General features: G+C 35.0%; 1 protein-coding gene across 1 annotated transcript in view; it reads left to right on the forward strand.

The window, feature by feature from the left end:
• The window catches only part of Vps11 (vacuolar protein sorting 11), a 99,734-nt gene extending 73,981 nt beyond the window's left edge, over positions 1-25,753 (forward strand). The window contains exons 13-20 of the mRNA XM_089092989.1: positions 301-524; positions 3,462-3,634; positions 6,396-6,597; positions 8,491-8,586; positions 13,094-13,181; positions 16,673-16,832; positions 22,199-22,396; positions 24,792-25,753. Coding sequence (XP_088949115.1) covers positions 301-524; positions 3,462-3,634; positions 6,396-6,597; positions 8,491-8,586; positions 13,094-13,181; positions 16,673-16,832; positions 22,199-22,396; positions 24,792-24,976 — 1,326 coding nt within the window. The 3' untranslated portion in view covers positions 24,977-25,753. The remainder of the gene's footprint in view (positions 1-300; positions 525-3,461; positions 3,635-6,395; positions 6,598-8,490; positions 8,587-13,093; positions 13,182-16,672; positions 16,833-22,198; positions 22,397-24,791) is intronic.
• The last annotated feature ends 1,859 nt before the right edge of the window (positions 25,754-27,612 follow it).

The following is a 27,612-nucleotide window of genomic DNA, read 5'->3' on the forward strand; positions in this document are numbered from 1 at the left end:
GGGACCAAACTGCCTTTGAGAAACATCTATAAAGCAATATTCAATTGGCCTAATGTAACGAGAGGTGGAAATTTTTACGAGTCCTTTTAGTTTTAAATCCCAACAAAACTTGGAAGAAAGAACTGACCAAAAATTGGTTTTAGAAAAATTTTGAGGTTCAGCCTTTGATTTCGTTTTCTGGAAATTGGGGGACGATCACAACTACAGTTATGCTGACAGTAATGATACATCTGTAAAGTTTTATCTACGTGTCTCAGTTTTAGCTCCACAATTTTGAAAGATCCAATATTATTCTTTTAGCATTTAAATTCACCGCCAACTTCACTTTTTCATACATTGCTTGAAAATTACTTATTAGTTTTCTCGCAAAATGGTGACGAAACCCAGCATAAGGAAGCTGAGAAAAAAGCACTCGAGTTACTTGAATCAACGTCTGTTAAACTTCGGTTGGATCAAGCATTGGTCGCCTGTCAAAGTGCTAACTTTACGAAAGGAATTCTCATTTTGTATGAAAAGGCAAAAATGTAAGTATTATTTTTGTATGACGGCCATGATTTTTGAATAATAATATGACTTTTTGCAGCCTTGTTCATCATAATGCTGATGAGCAAATTGTCCTTGTGTGATACGACCATTGAACATTAAACACATTCCCGCCTAAAAATAGATCTTGAGTCGGCTCCATCAAATACCATTATTTGCTGTGCTCTATCCATTGGGATTGTGTGCGACATCACAAGACACAAGGGGTATTCCAAAAGGACTTTATAATTAAGAATTAAAAAAAATTAAGTAAAGGACTGTACTGTACCCGATTATTTGGTTTGGGACGGTGATCAGTGGCGGGACTCTGTAAGCTCAGCCAGGGTCGATCCATCTCTAAATGGGTACCTGGAGAAATCTGGGGAAGATAAACAGGAAGGGTGTGCAAAAGCGCAGGATGACTGGCCCCACCCCCCATTGTACTTCCTGGCTGAAGGGCCTTGAGACGGAGATTAGCACCGCCGGTTTGGACCTTAAGGGTCCAATGCCGCATCCTTTATTTGGAAGCTATGCTCTTAAAGTGCAGCTTAACACAATCTGTACTCAAATTGAGACACATCCCTATATCCTGCGTTAGCTTATCGATACCCGACCTGTGCGAATCCGATCCATATGGGCTTGTGATAGGTATTTTTTCAGAAGTGTTAGTCGTGCGTCCTTCATAAAATTTTGTCCTCTGAAATTTCAACCAATATATTTTTGCTTGATGGTGGGAGAAGTCCCGTTAAAATCACCTTCTACTATTGTTTATGAGGTTAAAGTACACCTTCCCTTACCTAAAAATTTGCCATAGTATTTTTTATGATGATGTTGGCAAACATTATCTTGGTATAATATGACAATTTTTGTATCCCAAATCCTTTAACTTTTTTTTGTATACAAATTAGAAGCAAAGCTACCACAACTGTATGCGTGATAAAGGAAGGGGACTCAGACACAAATTGGGAAAAGGATTATCTAAAAGCTGGTGTGTCGTTCTGGTCATTTACTCAATTTGAATGGAGACTACAGTGAATTGTATGCTAGTAGTGTAGCTTAGAAATGTGTAAAGTCAAAAATGGTGCCATCTATTGACTGTTTTTTTATGCCAAAACGTAACCTACTATTTTTAAAAGTCTTTATATTTCCTTCTTGGTCACCTTGGTTCAAAATGCAGTATTTGCTACCCTTTTACATGCAACCTAGAAATTTCAAATTGCAATTACTCGATCTTTTTTTTCAGGGAGTGTAGCCTTATTTTGGACCTGTTAGTTGAACGCCTTGGGTTGAAACATTTTTGACTTATGAATGAAATCATTGTTTGATATAATACATATGTTTTTTTTATATCATATGTATTTATGTATTTTATATGTTACATATGTCTTTTTATATGTCATGTGTTTATATGTTATATGTCATATGTTTTTATATGACATATGTCATATGTTACATATGTATTTTACATATGTATTTTAATACATATGTATTTTTTGTCGGTTCAGTACATTTAAATTTTAAATTTAAAACCGATTGGGTGGAAAAGATCATAAATTTTTTTAGGATTAGAATTTCAGAAACATAAATTCTCAATAATACAAATTTTTGGGGGCGAACGGGGGAGGGGGTCGTCTTTTTTCTAAGTAACTCTCCCTATATAGATGCAATAAAAATAATACCAGGCCCACAACTATTTTTCCCGTTTCATCTGTCTTCTGGCGTGTCTGCCTAACCCCAATGCATGGTGTTCGAAATGTGTGATTAACATTTTAACGTTTATGCTATGGCGTCCGACTTTATGTATTATAGTTGGTATAGCCCTTGACGATAAACGTATTTGGGTGCCATAGATAATGCGCTTATTCGTTGTAAAATTGAGTTTTCCGAATCGAATCTGAATGAAATTATTATTAATATTTTCAAGATAGTGTTACTTGGGGAATATTTATCTCTTGAAACGTTCTTTTAAAAACTTTTTTCTTATTTTCGCTACTATGGGCCGTGGTTCGCTCTCTACGAGATTGTAGCCATTTTTGCAATCTTTTACGGAATCACCATTGAAACAGGCCATTCGTAGTACGAAAAAGTAGTAGTAACGAAAAGTATTTGTTATGTGATAAATCTAAATTAAGATGAGAACTTTAAGCAACATGGATACTAACTTTATCATACAACTCTCCGGGAAGTCGATTGTGTTTTGAAAAAGAGAAGTCAAGCAGAAGAAACTTTTGTCTCTGCCTGGGTTTGAAGCTAAGCTCTTATACTACATTTCTACACAGTCCATGTTCAAGTTGAGACACTTATTATACTGTGCTCCAGTTTTTGACACTCTTGCCTTTCATAAGACTTTAAATAAACACTGAGGCGTCTGAAAAAGCCATATAAGTTACATGTGGTTTAGAGACGTAGGAGCTGCCTCGTTTTTCCTTCCTTTTTTGGTGGTTTTGCTTTTTCTCACTCAAAAGGCACCCAGATCTGACAGTGAGTGTTTATGCTGGTGTCTTTTTATGCAAACTAAAACTATCTTAATAGTCTGAAAAACAAAGCTCTACCAGAAACCTCCAATAATATTTGCTAACATTTCGGAAAACACATCTTGGCACCTGTATTATGGACAGGTTTGGTTTACTGGATGCGTACTGAAGGAAGGGACCCTCAGAAACAAAGAAGGCTGCATAAAAACCACCTAAGCACAAAACACAAATGTGTTGAGAGTGTCAAACAGCAACATTTTATCAATAGAGTATCGATTTACTAGCGCACCATTATTGTGCTTGAGTGGGAAGTCTCATAGTCTCATTTTGAACGGAGACTAGTTGAAAAGTGGATAAGATTATAGTTCCTTTTTTTTATAGAGGTTGATTGTTCAAAGTGTTTTTCCTCTAATCTATGTATGATCTTGCAAACTTTTTTAGCAAATATATTTCATTTGACTGTAGGTATGATCAAATACTCGCTCACCATTTGAAAGACAACTGCTGGGAAAAGGCAGTTTCCACCTGTCGTCGCTTTGGTGTGTCTGACCGAAGCCTATGGATTAAATTACTACACGAGAGTATTGTTAATCCTGAAACTCCGAGCTATTGCCTCGTTGAATCATTGAACGCTGTTGGTGAGTCGCTTATATCTTTTTGCCTATATCTTTTCTCTTATTTTTAGCTCAAGTAAGTCTTGAAAAGAACACAGAGTAGCGCAGTGTACCTTATTTTAAATGTATTTTTTACGGGGAAAAATCAACAAATAGTGTAGTACTACAATTTAGCGTGTAATAAGTAGCGTAAAATACGTATACGTAACGTAACGTTAAATACGTAATACGTAGGATGAGTTTGCATCCTCTGTGTAACGGCTGGTGACTCTTCAGGCGAAGTAGTTGTTCTGACGTCGTCCATTTTGAGTTAATATCAAACGGACCTTACATATGTACCTGATTTTGCATAGAGCTGTTTATATTGAAGCTTTTACATCCTTAACTTGTAGAACTAAAACTTGACTATGTGAAGAAGTGCTCATTTAGCTCCCTTCTGGGACTTGGGAATTATGGAGGCGTATAGTAATGGCTGGCAAAGATTTTCGACTTTCGAGTTTTTCCCACTTTTGTTTGTTAGGTTTAGAAAACCCCTTTGAGTTTATCTATGGCACCCATGGTGGATTTCAGTGGGAGTACTGAAAACTCGAACAAGCATTACCGTTTTTGGCTTAAAATAGTGGCGTACAGAAAAATAAATAAATACAAAAAGTGCAAAAATAATTTTGAGCAACTACAGTTTAGAGTGATTATGTCATATGGAAAATGTCGCCATGACAAATTGTTTTATTTTTGTCCCGGAAATAAATAAGTGAAGACATCTAAATCTAGTAATTTCTCAGTCATCTCCAATTGATACAATAGGACTGATAACCATATATTGTTTTATCGAAACCGAACTTGCAATGATAAGAAAATGTGTTGGCTAGTGCATGACACAGACATTAACTGTTTTTAGGTTTAATCCTTTCTAAAGGGAATTTCCACTTTAATCAACGCCTGATTGAGGCAGCGAGATTAAAGCATCTTAACATTGCTTTTACTGATTACCTTCCCGAGGAGGTTTGTAAGCGAGATGGTTTGTCAAAAATCATCATCCAGCAATGTGTTGACTGGCCGAACCGTCTCCCTGAAAAAGGTCTCTTAATTGTTAAAAAGGATCTTAATTGTTTTGAAAATGATATGCTGCCAAAACTAGCCGTATGTTCTTATTATTGCTGGTTCCACTAATTTCCTTCAACATACTGAAATGAATCAAATGTGTGAAGCATATTGCTTCTCATTTTTAAATGGCGGTATCAGTTTTCAAATAAACACCTTTCAATTAAGTCTTTTTGTTTTAAAATTCGCTTTATTGTTAATCTAGCACGTTTTGAGTGGGTGAAATAATTGACATATCATCATTTCCATTTCTACGGTTTATCTTTCAGGTCTGGAATTTTTCAGTCATTCCTTATGTTTAGTCGAAAAGTAGACTATTATATGCATAATTTTATATTAGAAATGTAATAGTAACAGAATCATGGGTAAGATTTGAACATTCACAAACTGTTTTGTTGACAGAATTTCAATATAATAATTGAATAAAATATTATTCTTCCACACATAAGATGTATTATGTAAAAGTTGATGTTTATTTGACCTAAGGAGACGAAAAATTTAAAGGGTGGAATAAGAATATTTTAACTGAAAACTGATGGAAATTCAGTTGCAAAATAGTAAATTTCCAAGCGTAAAGGTGGCTGAGTGCGACCGTAAAGGTGACACCTGAGTGCCACCTGAGTATGCATCAAAAGTGCGACCGTAACTTCCTACCCCGAGCAGTTCCGCCTATCGATCGCATTTATATTTTAGTTATCAAGTTGAGAAATTTTTTACCACTGAAAACTAACTTTTAAGGCACACGCGTTAGAAAGGTTACTAAGGAAAATATGTCAAAACCGGCAATTGATAAAGAAGGAGGTTGGGGATACAGAGCACAACATGATTCCGGACACCTTTCAAAATGCATCTTCTGGAGCATGCAAAAGTTAAAATTTTGAACCATAAAAAAATGAAATTAATTGCAAAGATTTTTCAGACTCAAAATACACATCTTTTATCATAGGCAGAGCAAAGAAGCTGCACAAGTAAACAGAAATATGGTTTCCATGTATTTTTTCCCTCCTGGCCACTGCGTATAGAAGGTGTTATCGTAAAAACTCCGGAGAAGGCTCATTCAATCGGACATTGAAAGGTCTTGTGCTCCTATCTATCGTATTTAAAAATGAAAAATGAATCTTTTCCCACTGAAATTAACTTTTAAGGCATACGCGTTAGAAAAGGGGATATTTTCGCCATTTGTAGTAATTTTACAGGTTTATACGTAAATTCTACGTAAATCGATAACTAATCTTATTCAGAAGATTTGTAATAAACGGTAAGTTTAGACATGCTCTGGCAATGGTTTCGCTGCGTGTGATTACAGCCGTCGAAAAATGATATAGCGTTCATACTATATAGATGGAATATATGAATTCAGAATGGCATCTGTAATATAGGCTGGTGCATTTCCTATTGGAGAAATCATCTTTTGATATGCTTTAATGGTTTGCAACATCTCATCCATATCTTCTTGTGTTTTGCTAACTTGAAACCTTTTCTTCTTGAAAGGCTTATACAATTGCAAAAAGTCGAATAGAAAAAACAGTCAGATAGACTTTCATATTTGAAAAAAAAAACTTGCCAAGAATTGTGTTTTCGTTTGTCAAGTAAACCTTTTTAAAAGCTATGAGACCGCTTCTCCAGCGTAAATGAACTTACCATAAAGGCATTTAACTTTTTTTCTCAACCATTTTTTTTTTAGAGAAAGAGCGGTTGATGTCTCCTTTGTTAGTAATTGAATTACTTTGTAAGTCTCCTACTGTTGATCTTGGAAAAACGAGAGAATTTCTTTTGAGAATGCTTGTTTCGGAAGAAAACTCCAAAGAGGAAGATGAAAGAATTATCGAGGAGCTTAGAGAGGATTGTAAGAAAATCAGAGGTGAAATTAAGCAGCTTGAAGAAGGGTAAAGTATTTACTAAATTGATATTATCTTGTTTTTTCGCAATAATGCATGGGCGGTCAAGTTTGAATGGGAGCATTCTTTTTAAGTCGCCCTTAAATCTTCAAAGCATTGCACTGGATCTCTTACATCTAATTTTGATGTATTGAAAGCTAGATATTTTAAAATTTATGAGCCCCAAGTGAAGATTCTTAAATTTATATTTTTAGCTCTTAAATTTCCAGCCTGTTTCCTCCGGTAAATAAAAACAATACAATGCGACTATTGCTATTCAAAAAACTATTGCTCTTCAGTTATTCAGAAAAACTTTATATATCCTTATTTTTATTGAACTACTATAAAAAGTGTATTTTTTTATTCTTAATGTTGACCCAAATGGTGGAACCAAAATCACCCCCCTTAGATTTTGAAAAATACCTTTTTTGGGGATTAATTTTATTAAAATGCCTTTTTTTAGTATGTTCATTGCAAAAATTGAAAAACAAAGATTTTGAAAAATACATTTTGCCCCACTTTAAATTTTGTTTCAGTTGTTGCTGATGTGTCCCTTCTTGCATGCTAACACCATTTTAGTGCTAACATCAAAGAGTAAAATTGACAGGTTGTACTCTCTAGGCAGGCATGCCTTTCCAAAAAAATAACAAAGTATGTGTTCAATAAGAGAGTCATGCATACTCCCGCCAATTACCCGTGCCCCAGCCATTTAAATATTTGCCTCTCAATTAATTGGACTATCTGTCTTTTTTTTTTTGCCTGTTATTTATCTGCCTGTTATTTCAAGCAAATTAATGGTCCTATGTCAATTCTAAATTCTTGGTCAACCTTCTTAAGACCATAGGTGGGTGTGCCTTGGTCAACCTTCTTAAGACCATAGGTGGGCGTGCCTTGTTAGCTTTTGGAAAGGCATGCCTGCCTAGAGTCTCAGGCATGTTGACCAAGAATTTAAAATTGACATAAGACCGTTAGATTGCCTGTAATGAGAGGCAATAACAGGAGATAAATTCTATGCTTTAATTTGCGTTTAATAGGAATTGAAAAGTACTAGTGCCAACGGTACCCAGCAGAACTTGAACTGTTCAAAACTTTTTTTTAACTTAATTTCTGGGTTTCAGTTAAACTTTAAAAAACTTTAAAAAACTTTTCCGCATGCTGACCAATGACCTGCGTTGCGCAGGTACCGATCTCCTGATTCAATGCCTTTGACCGGAAGTCCCATTTGTGGTTGGGAAATTTTAAATAGAAATTTTAAAATAGATAAAATAGATGTGGTTGGTAAATATTGTCTTTCATTCGTTTTGGCTTGGTCTTTCATTCAGTGTCTGTTCATATCGTGTACAGTAAACTCCAAAAGGTTAGATTCTGTTGTGTTTGTTGTGTCTGTTGTGTTTTTTTTGTCATGCTGACCAATGGTCTGCGTTGCGCAGGTACCGATGATTCAATACCTTTGGCCGGGAGTGCCATTGGGGGTAGGGGGCAAATCATCCAACGCTTCCCGTGTGTTCCCCCCAGATTTCTCCAGGTACCCATTTGGAGCTGGGTCGACTCTGGCTTAGCTTACAGGGTCACACTATTGACCCCCGTTTCAAACGACCTAACTAGTGACACCAGGACTCGAACCCCTGACTTAAGGAGTTTCAGGTAAAGGTCAAAGTTTATTTGAATATATCTGAATTTTTCTGAATGTAGGTAGACTTTTTCCTTTTATGCTGTGTTTTGTTATTTGCTTAGTAGTTAAAGAAATATTAATATATAGAACGTAGGCTATGTATAAAAAGAAAACTTCACACAAATGTAGTTATTATGCCCATTTGATAAGAATGAATCTTACATCTTTGACACAATTTAAAGTAACAGTAAAAAAGAGATAAAAATATATGTATTTTTTTTTTTTTCTAGGGCTATCGTTTTTCAAGGTTCTAAATGCAGTGTTTGTTCTCAACCTTTAGACATGCCAAGTGTTCATTTTCTCTGCCAACATTCCTTTCATCAACGGTAAGGTTACTTCTTTTAATTTGATAGTACTTCTGCTATATGGTCTGTTTAGAAATACTCCACTTAAAGGTGCTTTTTTTAATTTCTGCATTAACACACTAAATTGAGTCTCAATCCGCAAGGAGATGTCATAAAAATAAGGATTAATATCCCGAAATTCCAAAAAAAAGTGACTATTGAATCCAGAAAGGGAGTCAATTCGACCATACTGTGGGCTTAAACACAATTTAGCATTCTAAAGCCTCAAACACAACCGGGACAAAAAATGGTAATGTAATCCGTGACAAAAGGAGTTTTTGTTGTTTCTTTCTTTGTATTCCCTATTTTATCTCTAAAATTTAATTTTCTATTATTTAGTTCACACTAGCAAAACAACGACAGCAGCATGTACGTGTAGTCTAAAACTAGAAAAGAAGTTCATAACGCAAATATGAATCTAAGACGAACGCTAAACCAAGAGTAACCTACCATTTTATTCTTATTTTTCACATAGTTTCAAAATTTCCATTTCTGGATGTGCCATCCTATAATTTTTAACCAATCGGGAGCTGCATGTCCATATTACCATGCGGAGCAAATATCGGTGAAACGGAAAAAATGAAGCGAATTTTGTTTCATGAATTTTAGTGAATATCTTCCAGAAAGTTGTAACCTACAGGATATAAAGAGAACATGTATTTTCATGAACCTGTCAAATTTTCCCATCTACTTTATGTATGTACATTAGTTTTTGTGAACTATGAGGATTTTTTAAAAAAGTTTCTTCAAATTAGACCAATTTATTATGCCCCCCTTCTAGGAATAAAACGGAAAATAATGTTAATATTGCGTGGACATTTGGTTGACGCACAGTTACACAAAGTTTACATATTGAAATTAGTTATTTTAAGGGTTATCTTTACAGAGCATAAGTATGTAAGCTATTTTGTGATTGATTGAGAGTTTTTCTATCTACACTTGAAAACCCTTAATGCTACATATATGCCAACGAACCTTATGATCTCTGAAGCTGCTCTACCAATGGACGCTCCTCTGTTTCAGACGTTCTATATGTTGGTGTATTTGACTATAAGGTCATGAAAGTCTCCTGAGAATTATCTGTTTAAATAATCAACTCTTTCCAAGTCATCTAGGTATCCTCCTTGAATGACCCAGACAATTATTTTGTTTTTGTGCCATCAACAAAAAAAACGACAAAAGTGAACAAATACAAATTAAAAGCAGTAGCTTAAAGTATGTAAATATAAATATGGCAACAAAAGGCATTAAAAAAAGACGAAAACTAAAAAATGTATCAGAAATAAAGAATTTGCGCTTCTTCTCCGTTTTCGTCTATTTTCCATAGTTAATGCGTTCTAAGACCACACTGGCTATACATGACGTATGAAACAAAGAAAAAAGAAGATATAATAAATGAAAAATAAAATCAAATAAGTGAGAAAAAACGAGGATGTTGTCAGCCAGTAGCAAAATATAAAGACGAAAAACAAGCAAATATTTCGACAAGGACCTCCGCCAAGTCGTCCTCAGTGCTCATAAAAAAAAAGAAACAAAAAAAAAATCTAGCCTTTTGAAGTGATCTCAGCAAGAAGAGAAAAGATACTGAATCAAAAAACCAACAAGAAATAAATGAAAGAAAATTCACCAATTGCATTGGATAAGCATTCCAATCCTCTATTTTGGATAAATAGAGATACAGGAGATATTTCCTTAAGCCCAATTTATAATATTTCAATATTAAAAGACTCCTTTTGAAATGTAGAGGCTTTTTAATGCATTTGCAGAAAAGTGAAACTATTCCTTTGCAATGCATAACGGACGTTTACGTCACTTGAGGGCATAAGGAATTGTTGCATATGCACTCTACTGGACTTTGAAAAAAGGGCGAAATGTAGTTCTTGGCCACAGAGAAGACCAAGAGGTCTTCTTGGCCACAGTCGAAATTTTTTGCTTCGTTAGGAAACACAGTACCTGAAAAAAAATTGAAATTTAACCTAGGTGAAGACTTTCTGTAGATACTGACAATCAAAATCTAAAAGAATTACAGAAAATAGAGGTATAGATTCCGAGGACTGAAGTATCACGATGAGCGACGAGGTAGTTTGCTTTATAGATAGTGCCGTGGTTTCTAACCACATAGCTATCTAACCCTGAGTATTTCTAACCCTGACGACATGGTGTTTGACTATTTTGGCGCTGTTGTGGCTAAATTTAAATTCGTTTGTTTATGAATATGATCCAAGTTTTCCTATGTTCGATTTGCACTCTGTCAGTACATGCCCGCTGAACTGTTCGAACAGGAATGGTTGATTCTTCAGAGCATATCTAGTTGGTTTTGCTCTTTTGAAGAGGCAACTAAAATAGCCAGTAGATCTACCTACACAACATCGAGCAATCTCATATGCTCGTGAAGGGGCTGATAAGTTTTTGCTAGGTGAGACCGACGAACCAACTTGAAAATTCTCTCTAAGCTTTTATTCCGGTTGAAGAAGAACTTTCTTCACGACCCTAAATTCAAATTGGAACTTTATCCACGTGCAGCTTGCTTTTATCCATTTGCCTATGAATGACTTTTGTGGAGAGAGTGGCGGCCAAACAGTCACTCACGAGCTTACTTAGCAGATCGTTTCAGCTCGCTCCCTTAGGTGAGAATAGAAATATAATAGAATTAGAGAGTCTGAGCGAAGTTGATGACGAGTTTTCTCAAAACAGGACTAAAAACCTCTGTCCAAAGATCAGATACTACAAAAGATTGGAATACGAAAAACATAGTCAAAGCCCATTAAGAGATAGTGCTCGTCTATCTTGTTGAGCCCAGAAGAAATCGCCAGTCGGTAATTAACTCTGTTTTTTATTTATATATATTTAGTTAGTTCTTGTAACTAATGCTTTGTCCGCTAAGAATAAGCTCTAGTTTAACTCCAAGACATCCTTCGGAGATTGAGAACCTGGACCTCAATATTTACTTTAAAGTTGGTCCGAAACAGAGCAAGAAGCTTGCAGAACTGTTAAATTAGATCTTGGAACAAAATAAGTAAGGTCGAGGAGTTTGCAAAGAAGTGGAAAGGATTTTAATATTACAATTCAGTAGAAAAGTTGGCTCTAATAATTTATTACTAATGGCCAATACTCAACGAATTTTAGACGCCATGGATGCAGCAGTAGCTGCAACCTAGTAAAGAGTGATTCTCGGCCCATAGTAACCGAAAATAGAAAAAAAAATGTGTTTTTAGGTAAACTATTTTATGCAGAAAATTGTTTGATGCTGATTGAGGAATGCTAACTATTACCCACGTTAAACTTCAATGTAAATCTTGAGCCTAAAAACAATTTTTTTATTTTCGAGAAAAAGTCTGAAACTTCTCTAAAATGGCGTTGGACCAAAATAAAAAGCACACCATTGAAATTACCATGGACAAAAACACCTAACCGGAGGAATACAATCCCCCACCCTAAACACCAAATAAGATCGTATTTTTAGCATGGATAGCACTGATGTGTCTCCTTTATCTTTATTTTCTGCTTCTTTTTTTTCCCCAAACGCCCACAGGTCACTGGATAGTTGTAGAGAGACGATTGAGGGCTCTATCGAAGAATTGCTTTTACAGTTAGTGCCCTTTTTGTAAATTGAGATCAATAGCGCCAGTTTAAAGCGTTTTTTCAACCTTCCACTGTGCCAATTACCAGACTTGTTGTTCTTTTAAGATTCAGACTCAAATGAGCCCACAAAATATGCACTTGATCATCTCGTGGTTCCAGCCACGAGTGTACCCGGGGAGCAGACATTTAGTATTGCTTGCTACTTTATTCACAAGCAATGTGCTAGTACAACTGACAGAACCCTTGAAACAAGAATATTTCTAAGTGACAAGTCCAAAGTTTGAACTTGCTACATAGGAAGAAGTTTGAACCTCAAAACTGGTTGGATAAAAATTAACTGATCATAGTGCAGACTGGAAGTTAGTAGTGAATCACAGGGTACATTGTCTTCCGTTTTATTCGAAACTGCTGTGCTTTAGTGTTAGAAAAAAAAGTTTGTTCCTTTTATTTCATGCTCCGCTGTTCAACATCTTGAGGTTGCAAGAACAAAATTTTTCTGTGCCCAGGTCCTCTAATAGGTTTAGAATCACCTGTACAGACGGGGTCGTATCGTATATGCATGTGGTTGATTAAAAAAGAGATGCATTAGTCGATTTGGGATTTTTTTTTCATGGCGGTTTCTTTACGCTAGCTTGGGAATTTCAGCATATAATCTTGCCCAGTATAGATGACAGGGTGCGACATCCTAAAAGATAAGCGAAAACAAAAACAGCTGTTAAAACATCTGTTCTTTTTATAAAAAACTGCTGTTTTTCTGTTAAAAAAAAACAGAAACAGGTCGTTTTTTACGGACCTGTTTCTGTTTTTTTTTTTCGTTTCGTTTCTTTTTTTCTAGAAAATGGAAACAGTGTTGAGCCCTAGTCAGGATCTGGTATCAAAATTAACATATTAAAAGTATTATTTTTAGGTGTTTTGATAGTTACACCGAGGATGAAAACGAATGTATTGTGTGTCTGCCAGCAAATAAAAGAATAAGGGAGCAGATGAAAGCTTTGGTAAGTACTCGTTTCATTGGGAATCATTTTGACTAATAATTTCCATTTGATTATATGTTTACTTTTGTCCGCATGCTAAGTTGGTTTTGCTCTGTTTGCTTAACTTAATTGCTCTTCCCCTTGAAGATTATATTAATCAGAGATGCAGACAAGTATTATAGTGACCAAGTCTCCTTTTTTACGTTTTTAAAACAGTCGTTTTTTTATCGAAAAACGACTTTTTTTTATCTCAATTTTGTCTCAGTTTTTTTTTTTTTTTGTCAATTACCTCTTTAAAAGACTGCGGTAGGCCATTTACAGTAGATATTAAGGTTGCCTCCTCAAAAAGAACAAGATGTATCGGATTTTCGAAAATATGCTGAGCCAAGGCGGAATCAAAGTTGTCATTTTTATTATTCTTCAATCTCAGGGACTTATTAGACTTATAGGGACTTATCAGGGACTTATAGGGACTTATTTAGATAAGTCTCTGAGATTGAAAAATAAAAACGGCAACTTTGATTCCGCCTTTGCCCTGTATATCTTTGAAAATCCGACACATCTGACTTTTTTTGAAGAGGCAACTTTAATATCTACTGTAAATAGCCTATTGCAATCTTTTAAAAAGGTAATTGAGATAAAAAAAATATATAAACATAAATTTGGCTATAAATAGAGACACCGGAGACATTTCATTAAGCCCAATTTATAACAATTTAATACTAAAAGACTCAATTGATATTTGTACTAAGTCATAATTTAAGAGAACCTATTTGCATACCTAATGAAAACCGAATTTGCACAAAAGCAAAAAGTATCGCGAGGCAAAACATTCTTGCTCAGTCTCTTTGGTAAATATTGTCTTTCATTCCTTTTGGCTTGGTCTTTCATTCAGTGTCTGTTCGTATCCTGTACAGTAAACTCCAAAAGGATAGATTTCTGTTGTGTTTTTTTCTTTTCTTCTTTTTTGCTAGGCACTGAGGATGACTTGGCGGAAGTCCTTGTCGAAATATTTGCTTGTTTTTCGTCTTCTTGCTTTTACCACTGGCTGACAAAATCCTCGTTTTCTCACCCTTTTTTTTCATTTATTATTTCCTTTCCTCTCTTAGCTTCATACGTCATGTATAGCCAGTGTGGTCTAAGAAAGTATCAGAGATGCAGACAAGTATTATAGTGACCAAGTCTCCTTTTTTACGTTTTCAAAACACTCGTATCCCTGTACAACTGAAACTCGATATTTGTCAGTAAACTAGGTTCTAGCTCCTTTATTGGTCGATATAGTTTTAGCACTTGATAAAAGGTTCTAAATTATCCTAATTTATTTCGAAACAACATTGAACTGAGCCCATCTGGATTTGTTTTTATTTATTAAATAAAGCCGGATTAAATAATTGCTTACTGGTTTTCAGGGACATAGGTGGTATTTTGGTTCAGAAGCGGGTTTGAGAACAATTTGGAAAAAAAAATGTAAAAAGGGTGAATTACCTGAAATAGTTATACGCGATATCTCACAGTCTTTATACTTCCTGGTGTGTGTGGGCTCATCCCCCCCCCCACCCTTCAAACCCCGTGAGTGTGTGCCTTCTTGTCGCTCACAATAGTAATTGAGAGTAAGATAGTAAATTTTTAGTCACTTGTGCTTTGGGAGCTTTTGTCTCGTAAGTTACTTTTATGGACTTCAAACTTCTTTAATGGTGAACGTTCCGATTGTATGACGGAAATGCTTTTATAAAAGAATTTATCGTGCAGATAGAAATGTCAACTTTAGATTAAAAAAGAAAAAATTCTTTTAAATGGAAATCATGAATTGCTACAACTTGAGCAACTTCTATGAAATTACTAGGAAATCCCAAAATATCTCGTAAATGCGTGTTTGTATATTTGTGATAAATCTGGATAACATAGTTTCATGAGTCTTCATTTAAATTGCACGTTGGGTAGTATTTCTTTTTCACCTAACGCATTGGTTAGCATACTTAACTGTCCTTACTTTTGCAATTCAACTGAATGCCGCTGTACTACACAAGGAGCCTGTATTGGATATTACCACGTCAAATTGTTGAAGTTGAAGCTATTTTCAATCTTTCCTGTTCATTGGCTTGAGACTTGAAGCTTAAGAAAACTTCAACCGCAGCATGTTTTTGTCCGTAGTTTCATCATGGTGCTAAATAAAAAAATATGTGAAGCTGAATTAAATGAGCTCAAATTGAGCTAAAAACTGTAAATGAATGATCCGTTTACTTAGATGAAGTTTGTCGCAAGAAAAAAGCAGAGGAAGCCAAGGAATGATTAGATTAAAGAATTGTTACTAAGTAAAGACAGTAGAAAGGTGTCAGAAATAACAAAACGATAAAAACCGTAAAGAAGAGAGAAACGAGGATAATAACAGCCAGTGAAAAAAAAACGCATATTAGGATGCAAATATTTCGGTTGACCTCCGCTTGACCGTCCTCAGTGCAGAATAGTAAAAAAACTACCGATAAAAATCCAAAGATAATATAAAAAATCAACCTTAAAACAAAGACAAAAACTGAAATATGAAGACTCTCTCGAAGTAACAATGAAAGGGTAACTGAATAAAAACACCCTTTCATTGTTACTTCGAGAGGGTCTTCATATTTTAGTTTTGTCTTTGTTTTAAGGTTGATTTTAAAATGTTATCTTTGGATTTTTATCGGTAGTTTTTTTGCTATTCTGCACTGAGGACGGTCAAGCGGAGGTCTTGACCGAAATATTTGCATTGTAATCTGCTTCTTTTTCACTGGCTGTTATTATCCTCGTTTCTCTTCTTTACGGTTTCTATCGTTTTGTCATGATTAGCCAGTGTGGTCTCAGAATTTATTTATTTCAGAAATAGCTTAGGCCAGACGATATTAATATGATTAATTATAATATTACATTAAAAAATTAAATTTTTGCTGTTATTGAAAAGATATCTGAAAGTGAACGAATTTTTTAAAAGTATCGTGCAGCAGGAAATGCTTTAATTCAAGAAGTATTATTTCTATATTCCACAAAAGAAGAATGTGACATAACTACTCTAAGATTCTGAAGGAAAATAATGTTTCAGCGTGGGGATGTAATAAGATCAATGCATTTCAAGCCATTTTCTATCACCCTCATCATTTAAAATTAATAGACAACTAGTTACAATATTAGAGTCCAAATCTTAAAAGTCGCATGTGGTTGCACCTCAAATTCTTTTGACCTAAAGTTTCCTTGAGAAGAAGAGGATTATTATTTGGATAATGTGTCTTGAAATATTACACCATAATTAAACCTTAATTTTCTTTCAAACATTCACTAACTTGCATTCCATCATTATTATTTAGCTTCATCAGCGTCGTAGATTTTTTGTATTATTTCGATTTTCCTTAATTTTTGCAAAAAATTTTACAGGCTTTGTATTTTAAATTATTTACAATTAGTCTTTAATTATCTCTTTAAATTTTCGAATTTTTGTTTACCAATAATAAATGAACATGTTTATGAACGATTCGTCATTACCGTAGGAACCCAGTCCTGGTGTGGATATCGATTCTTTTTTTCAAAAGCAAATTTCCGAAGCCGAAGACTGTTTTAGTGTGGTTGCGGAATATTTTGGCAAAGGACTGTTTAATCAACAAGAAGCAAAAATTCTTTCGAAAAGTGCCAAACCCCAACTGAAACAAGGTATTGACTTTTTTTTTTGCTTTTAGAGGGCATATCTTTGGAAGGTTTAAATGTTTGAAAATGGTTGCTAAATTTCACTAGGTAATTTTGGAAGCTCTGCTAAGCGCTTCTTCTTGTGAAAAGTTTGCAAACTTCAACAGAGAGAAATTTGGTGAAAATTGAAAACAGTCAGTTGTAATTTTTTGTCTCTCTTTCTGTTTTTGTGATTGTAATAATAAGAAATATTACACTTTGAAAATGTTTCTGAGTATTTGAAGAAAGAGAGGGAGAAACAAAGGGAGGAAAGTGATATGGAAAGCAAGGATATAAAGTAAAAAAGATGTAAAAGCAGTAGTTTTTGTGTAGCACTATTTAATATGAAGAAAGAAAGAAAATAAGATATACTTGTATCAATACTGTTATGCCCTTTTCACGTTTTGGGATAGATGATTCAAACTATGATGATTTTTCCCATTGCTACTACAATTTTATGAAAATCATGATTGTAGAATTTAAATTTTCTTGCTTGATCTGGACACATTTAAGGAGTTTATAATGAAAAGGATTTTCAAAATCAATAAGAATTCCAAATAGGGATAGGTCCTTTTATTAGACAGTGAAAAGAAAATATAAAACAAAGACTCTAAATATTTCGATGACACAGTCGGTCATCATCATCAGTTACAAGTAACTCTACTGATGATGATGACTGACTGTGTCATCGAAATATTTAGAGTCTTTGTTTTATATTTTCGTTTCACTGTCTAATAAAAGGACCTATCCCTATTTAGAATTCTTATTGATTTCGTCATAGAAAAGGCAGTGTGGTCATGGAGAATAATAGAAAAGAATTTTCTTTTTTTCAGTTACTTCAAATTAAGTTTCAGCTAGCTTAAATTTTCTGCTGCGTATTCCAGCTTTATTTTAAGTGTCTATTTTAGAATTTATATTTTTCATGGGTTTTTTCTTCTGCACTTTGTGTGTTTTATCTTCTGGGTTTTTTCTTGTGTTCGCTGTTTTATGGTTTTATAATATGACAACAATTTTCAATATCTCAAGTAAGTTTAAATCTAAATGATAGTCGTAAGAACGCTATATACATATACTCATATTTTTTGTATGTGCTTACAAGCTATTATGAATTCGCAACTAGTTTTAGTTGGGTCTTCTACTTCACCCTCATTGTCAGTTTGTAACCAACTCACTTGACCGCAATTTACATAATGCCTCATTCTTGTATATATATATATATATATATATATATATATATATATATATATATATATATATATATATATATATATATATATATATATATATATATATATATATATATATATATATATATATATATATATATATATATATATATATATATATATATATATATATATATATATATATATATATATATATATATATATTGGGGGGGGATGGAAGTATATTGATAGGACCAGAAACAATTGAGCATAAATACGACTTAAAGACTTACTCCGAAACTGAATGGTTATGCTCTTAATAGTCCTTCACTGAGTATTTACCCACTGGTTACATCTTGAGAGGTGTTATTAAAGACAGGGGTGTTATTTAATAAAGAAATTTATTAAAGACAGATGAGTGATGATTGTAAGGATATGAAGACACATTGGCACTTGTAGATTGATAAGGGCATCGTACTTAAAAACTACCTGATGTAATTTCTTGCATTATGTACATTATTTGCATACACATTATATGAAATTAAAGAATATGGGAATTGTTTTCCAGCTTATAGATCAGCCAGTATTAACGAGTTTCGGAAGCATTTACGAGTGTCACGTGACTAGTCAAAAGTGATCCCAGAAGATAACTCATGACCGACTTATTTCAAAATCTTGTGAGTCATAGAGATTTAGCTGGCCGGGCACTCATCTACCTGGAAGCATATAGAGAGGTGATCGATGCAGTGGTCAGTAGATTTCCACTCTCTGAGTAATGAAATATCTAAAGCCGAAAGATCTAGTCGCTTCGGTGTTCTCATTGAAGCAACTCTATTTAGCTTTTGCGGTGCTCGATCACAGTAGCAACAATTATATATATAGATATTGGTGGTTTTTTATTTCTTGGTTTTAGATTTTATTTAATTTTAGGTTAGTTTAGATTTTATCTTTGTTTTTTAGCGTTTAACACAGGCGAAATATCCCTGTCGCTTAAGTTTGTCTTGCTCTTCTGCTGGCCGTAGTCCCATTTGTTTTCTTCATCTTGCGATTTCTCTTTGATTTTGTTACTCTCGGAGTATTCTTACAAGCTAACACAGGAGATATCAGAGAGGGAGTTAAAATAAAGTACCAAGAGCCACCGAGGAGGATCTTCTCGGGATATCGAAGGAATCCCGTCAACAATGTAGAAGAAATTAATTGACCACCTATTGCCGGTTCTACTATTTTTGTTTAATGCGGTCCTGGATTCATGTATTTGGTAAGTACCATGGAATATATCGGCTATACTACTGTTATTTAAAAAGGGTGGCCTTATGATAAATAGTTATTATCGTCCTATTAGTCTTGTGCCAACAATTAGCAAAGTTTTGGGAAAGGTTCTAGATATCAGATTAGGGTGTTGGCTGCATAAGGAAAATATTGTCAGTGAGACGCAAGGAGCATGCCGGAAAAGGTATTCAACTACAGACCGTGTATTTAAACTCCAGATCCTCATTGGAAAATATTGCAGGGGAAAATATAAGCTTCATTTTGCCTTTATAGGCATTTAAAAGGCATTTGATAGTATTGATACGTACATTTTATTTCCATGCTTTGTTAAGATAGGTCCGCTCAGACTTTTTATTATTTATTAATTTATATGTGTGAGATAGCTTTAACTGTACTTATTATTGCTAAACATGGTGTATCTTTGCCATTCAGAACCCTTAGAGGGGTCTGCCAAGGATGTATGTTGTTACTGAAACCTTTTACTCTGCATATTAATGATTTAGAGGAGATGGATCCTAGTTGTATCACCAGTGAATACCCTATTTTCTTGTATACTGTTCGTTGACGAACAAATTTAGTGAGCTCCATATTCTCATGAATTTAACTGAACATCACCTAGAATCCAAGAAGTTGAAGCTATACGCATCCGGGTTGCAGCGTTAGCTAGCAACATAGTAAGAGATGATCACGCCCCATAGTAAAAGATGGAATTGACCATAACTCGTAAGACTAGAATCAGATCAAAAAACGAAGTACACTATTAGAACCGCCTTGCCCAAAATCTTTGTATAGGAAACTTATAATTTCTTGGCCTGAACAACAAGTGAAAAACACTGTCGTGAAAATCAAGAAAAGTGGCTGAAACCACGATATTCTGCATATACGACGTCTATTTTTCTTCTTCTTCATATTTTCCTCAGATAGCGGGGCACTGGAAATCGTAGAGAGCCGTTTAATGGCTCATTTTAAAGGAAATTGATGGGGTTAAAGACGTTTTATAATAAAAAAAGTTATTTTTAACATAAAATCATTTTCTTATGAAAAAGCTGCATTTTCATGGTCAAGATTGATGAATACCGTCATAATCGTAAAATATTTAATCATCATAATAGAGAGCTGTATAATGGCTCATTTTAATGGAAATCGCTCTATGTAGAAACCTTTTGTAATTAACAAAAAAAAATTATATAAATCTGGGTTGCAGCGGTAGCGAGCAACCTAGTAAGAGACGATCGCCTCCAATACAAAGAAATATAATAACCCCATCGAAACAAGAAGTACACTGTTAGAACCTCCTTGGCCGAAATCCCTGTAAAGGAAACTTACCGTTCCTAGGCTTGAACAAAAAGGGAAATATATTGGCTTGAAAATGAAGAAAAGTGGCTGCAACCAGGATATTCTCCATAAATGGCATATTTTTTTCTCCTCAGATAGCTTGGCATTGGAACATCATACAGAGCTGTTTAATGGCTCTTTTTAAAGGAAATTGTTGTGGTTAAAAACCTTTTGTACTTAAGAAAATTAAAAGAAATTTTTTTACGAAATACTGCATTTTTCTATAACAATGTAGTAGCTTATATTATTACTTCAGGAATTTATCACATCTACGTGCTTTTGTATTTGACAAAAAATATTTAAAATAAAATCAATATTGTCATCTTCCAAAGTAGGAAACCCAAAGAACCCTAGGAATATTCGCTTACCTATAATGGAGAGTCAATAGAAAGGATCCTTAAGTGTAAATATCTAGGACTCGTGGTAACAGCAAATGGCAATTGGACCGAGGATACTAATTTGATGATTTCACGGGGTGAGGCAACTGCTTGTGCTCTACTTCGACAAAATCGTATTAAGGAAATTAAGAATATGAAGATGCACAAGTACTTCTTCGCGACTAGGATCCTACCTGTCGCCCATTATTGTTGCAAGTTTTGGGGGATTGCTATGGTGAAAAAACTCGAATTCCTGCAGTTTATGCATTTCAAAAGAGCTGTAGCCTACTGAAATAATTTTATTAATTTGGTCCATAAGGGTGATCTGGGCCTAACAGATCCGCGCCATATGAGGTCCATACAAGTGATTAAGTTTTTGCTACAGATAACACGCTTGCCTGATAATTACCTGGGAAAGGCGGCCTACACAGAAGGTTGTTGATGTCTTCTTAAAAGGCAGCTTAGTCGCAACAGATTAAAGATACTGCTGGTCTCTCGTGGAAATGGAGTGAGGGTCAGGGTTCTCGGTAAAATTTTCTCGGTAAGTTTGTATCGCACCCTTGAGAATTAGGTTTGGATAACTGACCTGAAGAAATCTAGAAGCCTGCGTTTTATAGCCAGATTAAAGAAGTGTATGGAGTGGGTTTGTATTTGAAACGGAACCTCCCGTGAATAGCCCTCAGGTGTTGGCTGAAAGTGCGGGAAAATTGTATACCATTGCGTAAAAGACACTGAGAGTTCTATGTTGGGGATGGTTCAGGAGACAGATGCGCTTGCCCCCTCTCTGTTGAGGTTGGGAATGGTCTGGGCCGCTTTTTGAGTATTTTGAAGACTATTTTGAGAGACTTAATTATTGCGTTAGGATGTTTTATAGAGAATGGCGTGGAAGTGCGAAGGCAGTGACTTAAATTTGCTGAGTGTTAATGTCTTTTTTCTCCTTTGTTTTTGTGTATATGCTTACTGGCGTTTGAATACACGTATGTATGCATGCATGTACAGGTTAGAGCGGTATTATTCAGCTGCATACTTTTTTTTCTTCTTTCAATTGTTCCGGCGAATAGTTTTACAAACATTAATTTTTTTCCTATGAAAAACTATAGACATACCAGATATTACAATAGATTTTTGGGTAGCGATACATTATAAACCTTAATTTAAATGTGATATTGAACTCTGGAGTAGCTGATTTGTATCTAATGTGTTCCAGAGAAAATTAGTCAGCCAGAAAATGAACCTTTGAGTGAGGCTCGACTCAGAATTCAGGACAGGCAAACATTCCATTTAAAAGAAACAAATGAAGCAAAAATCAGACAAAGGGAGACAAGAGACTTTTCTTCTTCGCCACAATCAGAGGGTCGGCTCAGGACCGATAAAGCTTATGCTTCAATATCAGTGAACAAAGACAGTAAGCTTTTCTTTAATTGGTCTTTTGTGCAAAGATTAGCCTGTAGATATCCTACTATAATGAGACTTAATATTGCCGAACCCTAATTGAGTTTGGATTTTTTTTTTTTTTTTTTTTTTTTTTTTTTTTTTTTTTTTTTTTTTTACAGATTTTAACATGTTTTTACCACGGTAGGGAGTTCGTTGTTTGGTCATCAAACTGCTAAGCCTACACCTCTCTGATTTTAATTTTGTAGTCAGGCCTGAGTGCAGAAAAACGTGAAAGATTAGCTTTAATATTGCTAGTCAAATACATGCGAAAGAAATATATGCTTCTCAGGCTCGAGGAGAAAGGATTTGGACAATAGCCAAATGACGCTTAATAACTAAGGCTTTAATTCTCTGATTAGCTTGAAATTTATTTCTAATGTAGGCTTAGTGGTAAAATGCCTGACAAAAAAAAGACGAAGAAAGTGGCCAACAGTATTTACTGGCAATATTTCATTTAATAGCATTTTTAATTCCCTGTAATAATGTGCTTAAAATATAAGACGTATCTCAATGTTTAGTGTTTTTCAACATATTATATACAAGGAATTGTATCCCCCTAAAGAAAAACATCATGCCAAGTCTGCTTCGTTATATATTTGGTCATTTTAGTCGATCCTATTTCAGTTGTTTAACTTGGGGTGCTGTCATTGCAAATCTTGAAAGTTATTTTTTGAAAAAGTTGGTCCACTTTAATACTGCATTCGCAATTTAACAGTAACAACGAGGGGAAAAATTTCTTATATTTTCATTTCTATGATCAAAACAGGCGAATAATATGTATTTTTTTACGTATATGTTACCGTGAATGCCCATAATTGATGAATGTCAACATTCACTTGTGAATATCCGAAATATATTTTTTTTTTTCTCATTGAATTTAATCAGCGTTACCAGTCAACTTTTTCAGTTTTATGATGGTGAAAGGTTAGATTAAGTTGGGTTAGGTTGAGTTAAGTTTTTAACCCGTTTCTGAGATTTATTACCTAATATAACCTAACCTAGCCTAACTTTAACTTTTACCATCGAGGATTGCATAAGAATAAAAGAGCTGATTCACGAAGCTAATTGAATCCAAACAGAAAAAAGGGAATTTCGAACATTCACCGGTGAACCTAACCTAGTTTAACCTAACCTAGCCTAACTTTAACTTTTACCATCAAGGATTGCATAAGAATGAAAAAGCTGATTCGCGAAGCTAATTGAATCCAAGCAGAGAAAAAGGAATTTCGAACATTCACCGGCGAAAGTCGACATTAACCAGATTTCGGCCATTCACAGTAACATATATGCTTTAAAAACGTTTTTAATCCGAGGTTGTTGCATTACCCAATAGGCTAGTATTAAACGCCTAGGTTTTTGAAAATGTTAGTAACCATGTTTTTAAGTTTTCGTTGACAGGTACTTTTAGTAGCTCCAAACTAATACTTTAAGTAGGGAAACCCTGTAACATGACTTCATGGCTTCAGTTTTAGCCCGTTACCAGAGATAAGGGCCTCAATCCGATGTCCCATATTTTGTAAAGTTCCCTCGTTTTGGGGGAAGGGGCTTTATATGTCGCCCTTCGAATTTCAATAGCTTAATTCGACCCGGTCCTAATTAGGCCTTTTCTGACATTAAATTCATATCAGTGGCAACTCACTACCAGTTTTTATACTTAGAATCGGTCATACTATACTGGGTTCACTGGAGGGGGGGGTCTAAATGGTGAACTCCAAATACATTCTGGCTTACTCTTTTGAATACAAAGCAGAAGGTCCAAATACCCTTACCCTTTTCATAAAAAAAAGTTAGTGTAAGGTAATAAACGTTATAAATTGAGGATGCTAGGTAAAACTGTACTCCATTCAACCCTCATATTCATCCACCTTTTACGCCCGATGATATGTTTATACTCGCTATTATTAAGATTTTGCCTACACGAGCGAAGATTCCAAAGCAAGAAGACCCTTTTAGTTAGTTTGCAGCCATATTTTCTCCTCAAGGCATATGAAGTTAATGCAAATAGGGATGTGCGTAGGATTGTTTAGAGGAAGAGGTGCATGTGATTTATATGGAAATTGCAAGAACATATGAAGAAAACTTAAAATAAGTAATTTGTTCGGGTGTGGGGATACCCCGCCAATCTCCCTCGTGCGTAGACAAGGTGTAGAATAACGGGAAATCCTTAGTATTTTGAAAATACTTTTAAGTTTAATTTCAACCTACTATTTTCAATTACCTGGGGTGCTCAAAGGAGCGCAGTGTGTTGTTGTTTTCTTGAAAATGGGCCTGTGACATTTGATTCAATTTCACTTATATTCGTGAATTGTTTTACATAACAATTTATAAAGAAGAAATTTCTGAAAACGATATATTTTTCTTATAAGAGCCTGTTGTGGTAACTACAAAAGAAACAACATCAACATCGCGGACTAACCCGTTTGAATCACCAGATGACGTAAACAACCCATTCCTGGATGACAGTAGTACAAACCCGTTCGAGGCATCAGCCAATCCGTTTGAGGAAGAAGACGAGTCTAAAGCCGATTATAAAAATCCTTTTGATGAATAGGCTAGATAGATGTTTGAGGTTAATATTGTACTTACTTGTAAGGTTGTTTGTTTGTTCGTCGCCTCATATCGGTGGTGCCGTAGCTGAAAGTCTTGCTAATTTGAGCTGATAAGAATTACACTGTGTAAGTGTTTCATAAATTTATATATTAATGATGTTTATTTCCACTCCAGGGAAAGTCTGTTTCTTATCGACTAAGACCAGCGAACCCAGGAGGCTGGACAGCTTTGCCATACGCTTTACGTTTTGAATTCCTAGAAAGCTTGTGTTTTACCTTTCTAAAGCCTTTTAAATGCAATTTAAGCTTTGAATGACCATATGCTTCATGTTTACATTTTGCTTTTTTTGTGGGTAACTGGGGTTGGTCACGCTGTACGTCGTAACATCTTAATATATTTTGAGTTAAAACATGCTTGGACCAATGAAAATTTTCAATTAATTTGAGGGTGGGGCGTCCTAAGCAACGTCTTGAGGTTAATTCTGGCTCCCTAGTCCTCCGCACTTGGTGCCAATGGAAATGGTTCTAATTATATTCTATAGATTATTTAATAGTATTCATATGGCATTACAAGCAAAACAGTTTAAATCAACTGTCGATCGGGGATTAAAAGTCGCGGCTGATGGAAAGATTCCTTTCGGAGGGGCTTTAGGTGGCACCATTGATATTTCCCTGTTGTTAACACCAAAACATAAGATTTTCTTCTTTTTTCTCTTGTTGTGTTGTTGTGGCACCTATTTTATTTATTATTTCTAAATGCTTAATAAAAGATTCGTAGTTCACAAACTATCAACTTTAAATAAATATAATAGAGGCAAAAATTTGTTTTTGAGCGATACGTTTCCTGTACTGCGAGAGCTCCTGTACTGGTATTGGTTTTTGGTAAGACAAGGCTTGTTTGCAAGGTCTTTCTTTCTAAAGAGGAGCTTGGATACGTCAAGGAATGATGGATAAAGCTCATCTATGCCAAGGACCTTACAAGCTCTATCTTTAAGGAAAGATTTGTTAAGCTCTTGCAAACCAGGCCCAGGACCATATGTACTGAATTCTTTGGTATAGAGTTCGGTATTTTGAAATCCCCAAGGTTCAATAGAATCAGAAACTCTGTTAACTAATCTGTATTAATTTTAGTCTAGCGCAGATATATAACCTAAGACACGCTGACAAGTGACGGAAATACTTGTTGTGTAAAGTTCCACTCACAGCAAGGACCCTGGAGGTATTTTGGACTTGAGCCACTAAACAATTCTTTCTGGCCATGTCATGTTTGATATATTCATTCTTGTATAGGTATTTTTTCCTTTTAATGGTCATTGTTTGTCTATTTCGGACGTACTAAGTGATTATAAGTTGAAAGTTTTCACACCAAACCAACCCCTTCCATCTCAAAATTCTTAAATACAAACTTAGAAGTACTAGTAACACTCGTCTATGCCCGTTTTATGCACGTACAAAAGTCAGTTAAATAGCTTGTATTTGTTCATCATGTTTATTTCAAGTTGGTTTGACGTAGGCAAGCCTAGCATTGATGTCTAATTTAGCCAAACCTAACTTGACTTAAGGTTTGTTGATGAAGTGGAACATTTAAGGCAACTAGACCCATGCCGCAGTTCTATGACATGACAAGTCGGTTCAGAAAGACCCGTGTGGTCTTTCGGGTTTAAGAATAGCTTTAATGGCCAGAAATTTTTTGGTGGGTTGGTTTTTCGTCAAGGCATTCATTTGTCCAGCCGAGATAAGTGAAGGCACATACCTCGTTTACGTCAAGCCTATATGTGTCAAGTTTCTTATATGCATTGCACAACCCCTTTAGTTCAAAACACATCTGAAAAGCTTGTATATACCGTGATCAAACCGATAAATAATCGAACTCTTTTCTATGGGACGCCTATGTCATAAGTTAGTTGTGCGTAGGGAAGCCCAGGTTAGGCAGCTAATCTAAACGAACCTTAACTGGCTTAATGGATGCTCACAAAGTCGAATACGTGAAACAGCTAAACCTTAGCTACCGTTCGCTGATAATGCGAGGCAGAGAAGTAAGGTCCCTGGTTTCTGATGAAACAATAACCAGTACTTTTTATAATAGTGCCTTGTTTCCTGTTTTGATCAAGGGGATTTTTTTGTCAAGGAATTTGTAGCACAGGTTATTTTTCTGGATCAATCAAGATATCGCGGTTGCAGCGGTAGCTTCAACCTAGTAAACACGTCGCGTAGAAACCAAAAAAAGCCTGAAACCCCCTAAAAAGGGTGGCGGATCGAAACAAAAGTATATCATTAGATTTGTCTTGGCCGAAAACCCTATACAGGAAACTTACAGTCCCTTAGGTTGAACAATAAGGAAAATCCATTGGCTTGAAAAGGAAGGAAAGTCGCTGCAACCTAGTAAATTCTGCATGGGAAGCATCTTTTTTTTCGTTTTTTCTTCTCTGCAGCTAGCTGGGCACTGTATCATCATCGAGAGCCACTTAATGGCTCATTTCAAGGAAATTACTACACATAGTTGCTTCTGTAATTAACAAAAAATAACAATATTGTAATTGACAATAAATAACAAAAATAAAACCATTTTTTTTTTACAAAAAAAAACTGAATTTTCTTGTGCAAGATGATGGTATACTTAAAAGGGTGTCTTGGGTGA

This window comes from Artemia sp. Qi Xiang Cuo, chromosome 8 (assembly GCF_049724085.1).
Source record: "Artemia sp. Qi Xiang Cuo chromosome 8, ASM4972408v1, whole genome shotgun sequence".
Taxonomy (NCBI): Eukaryota; Metazoa; Arthropoda; class Branchiopoda; order Anostraca; family Artemiidae; genus Artemia; species Artemia sp. Qi Xiang Cuo.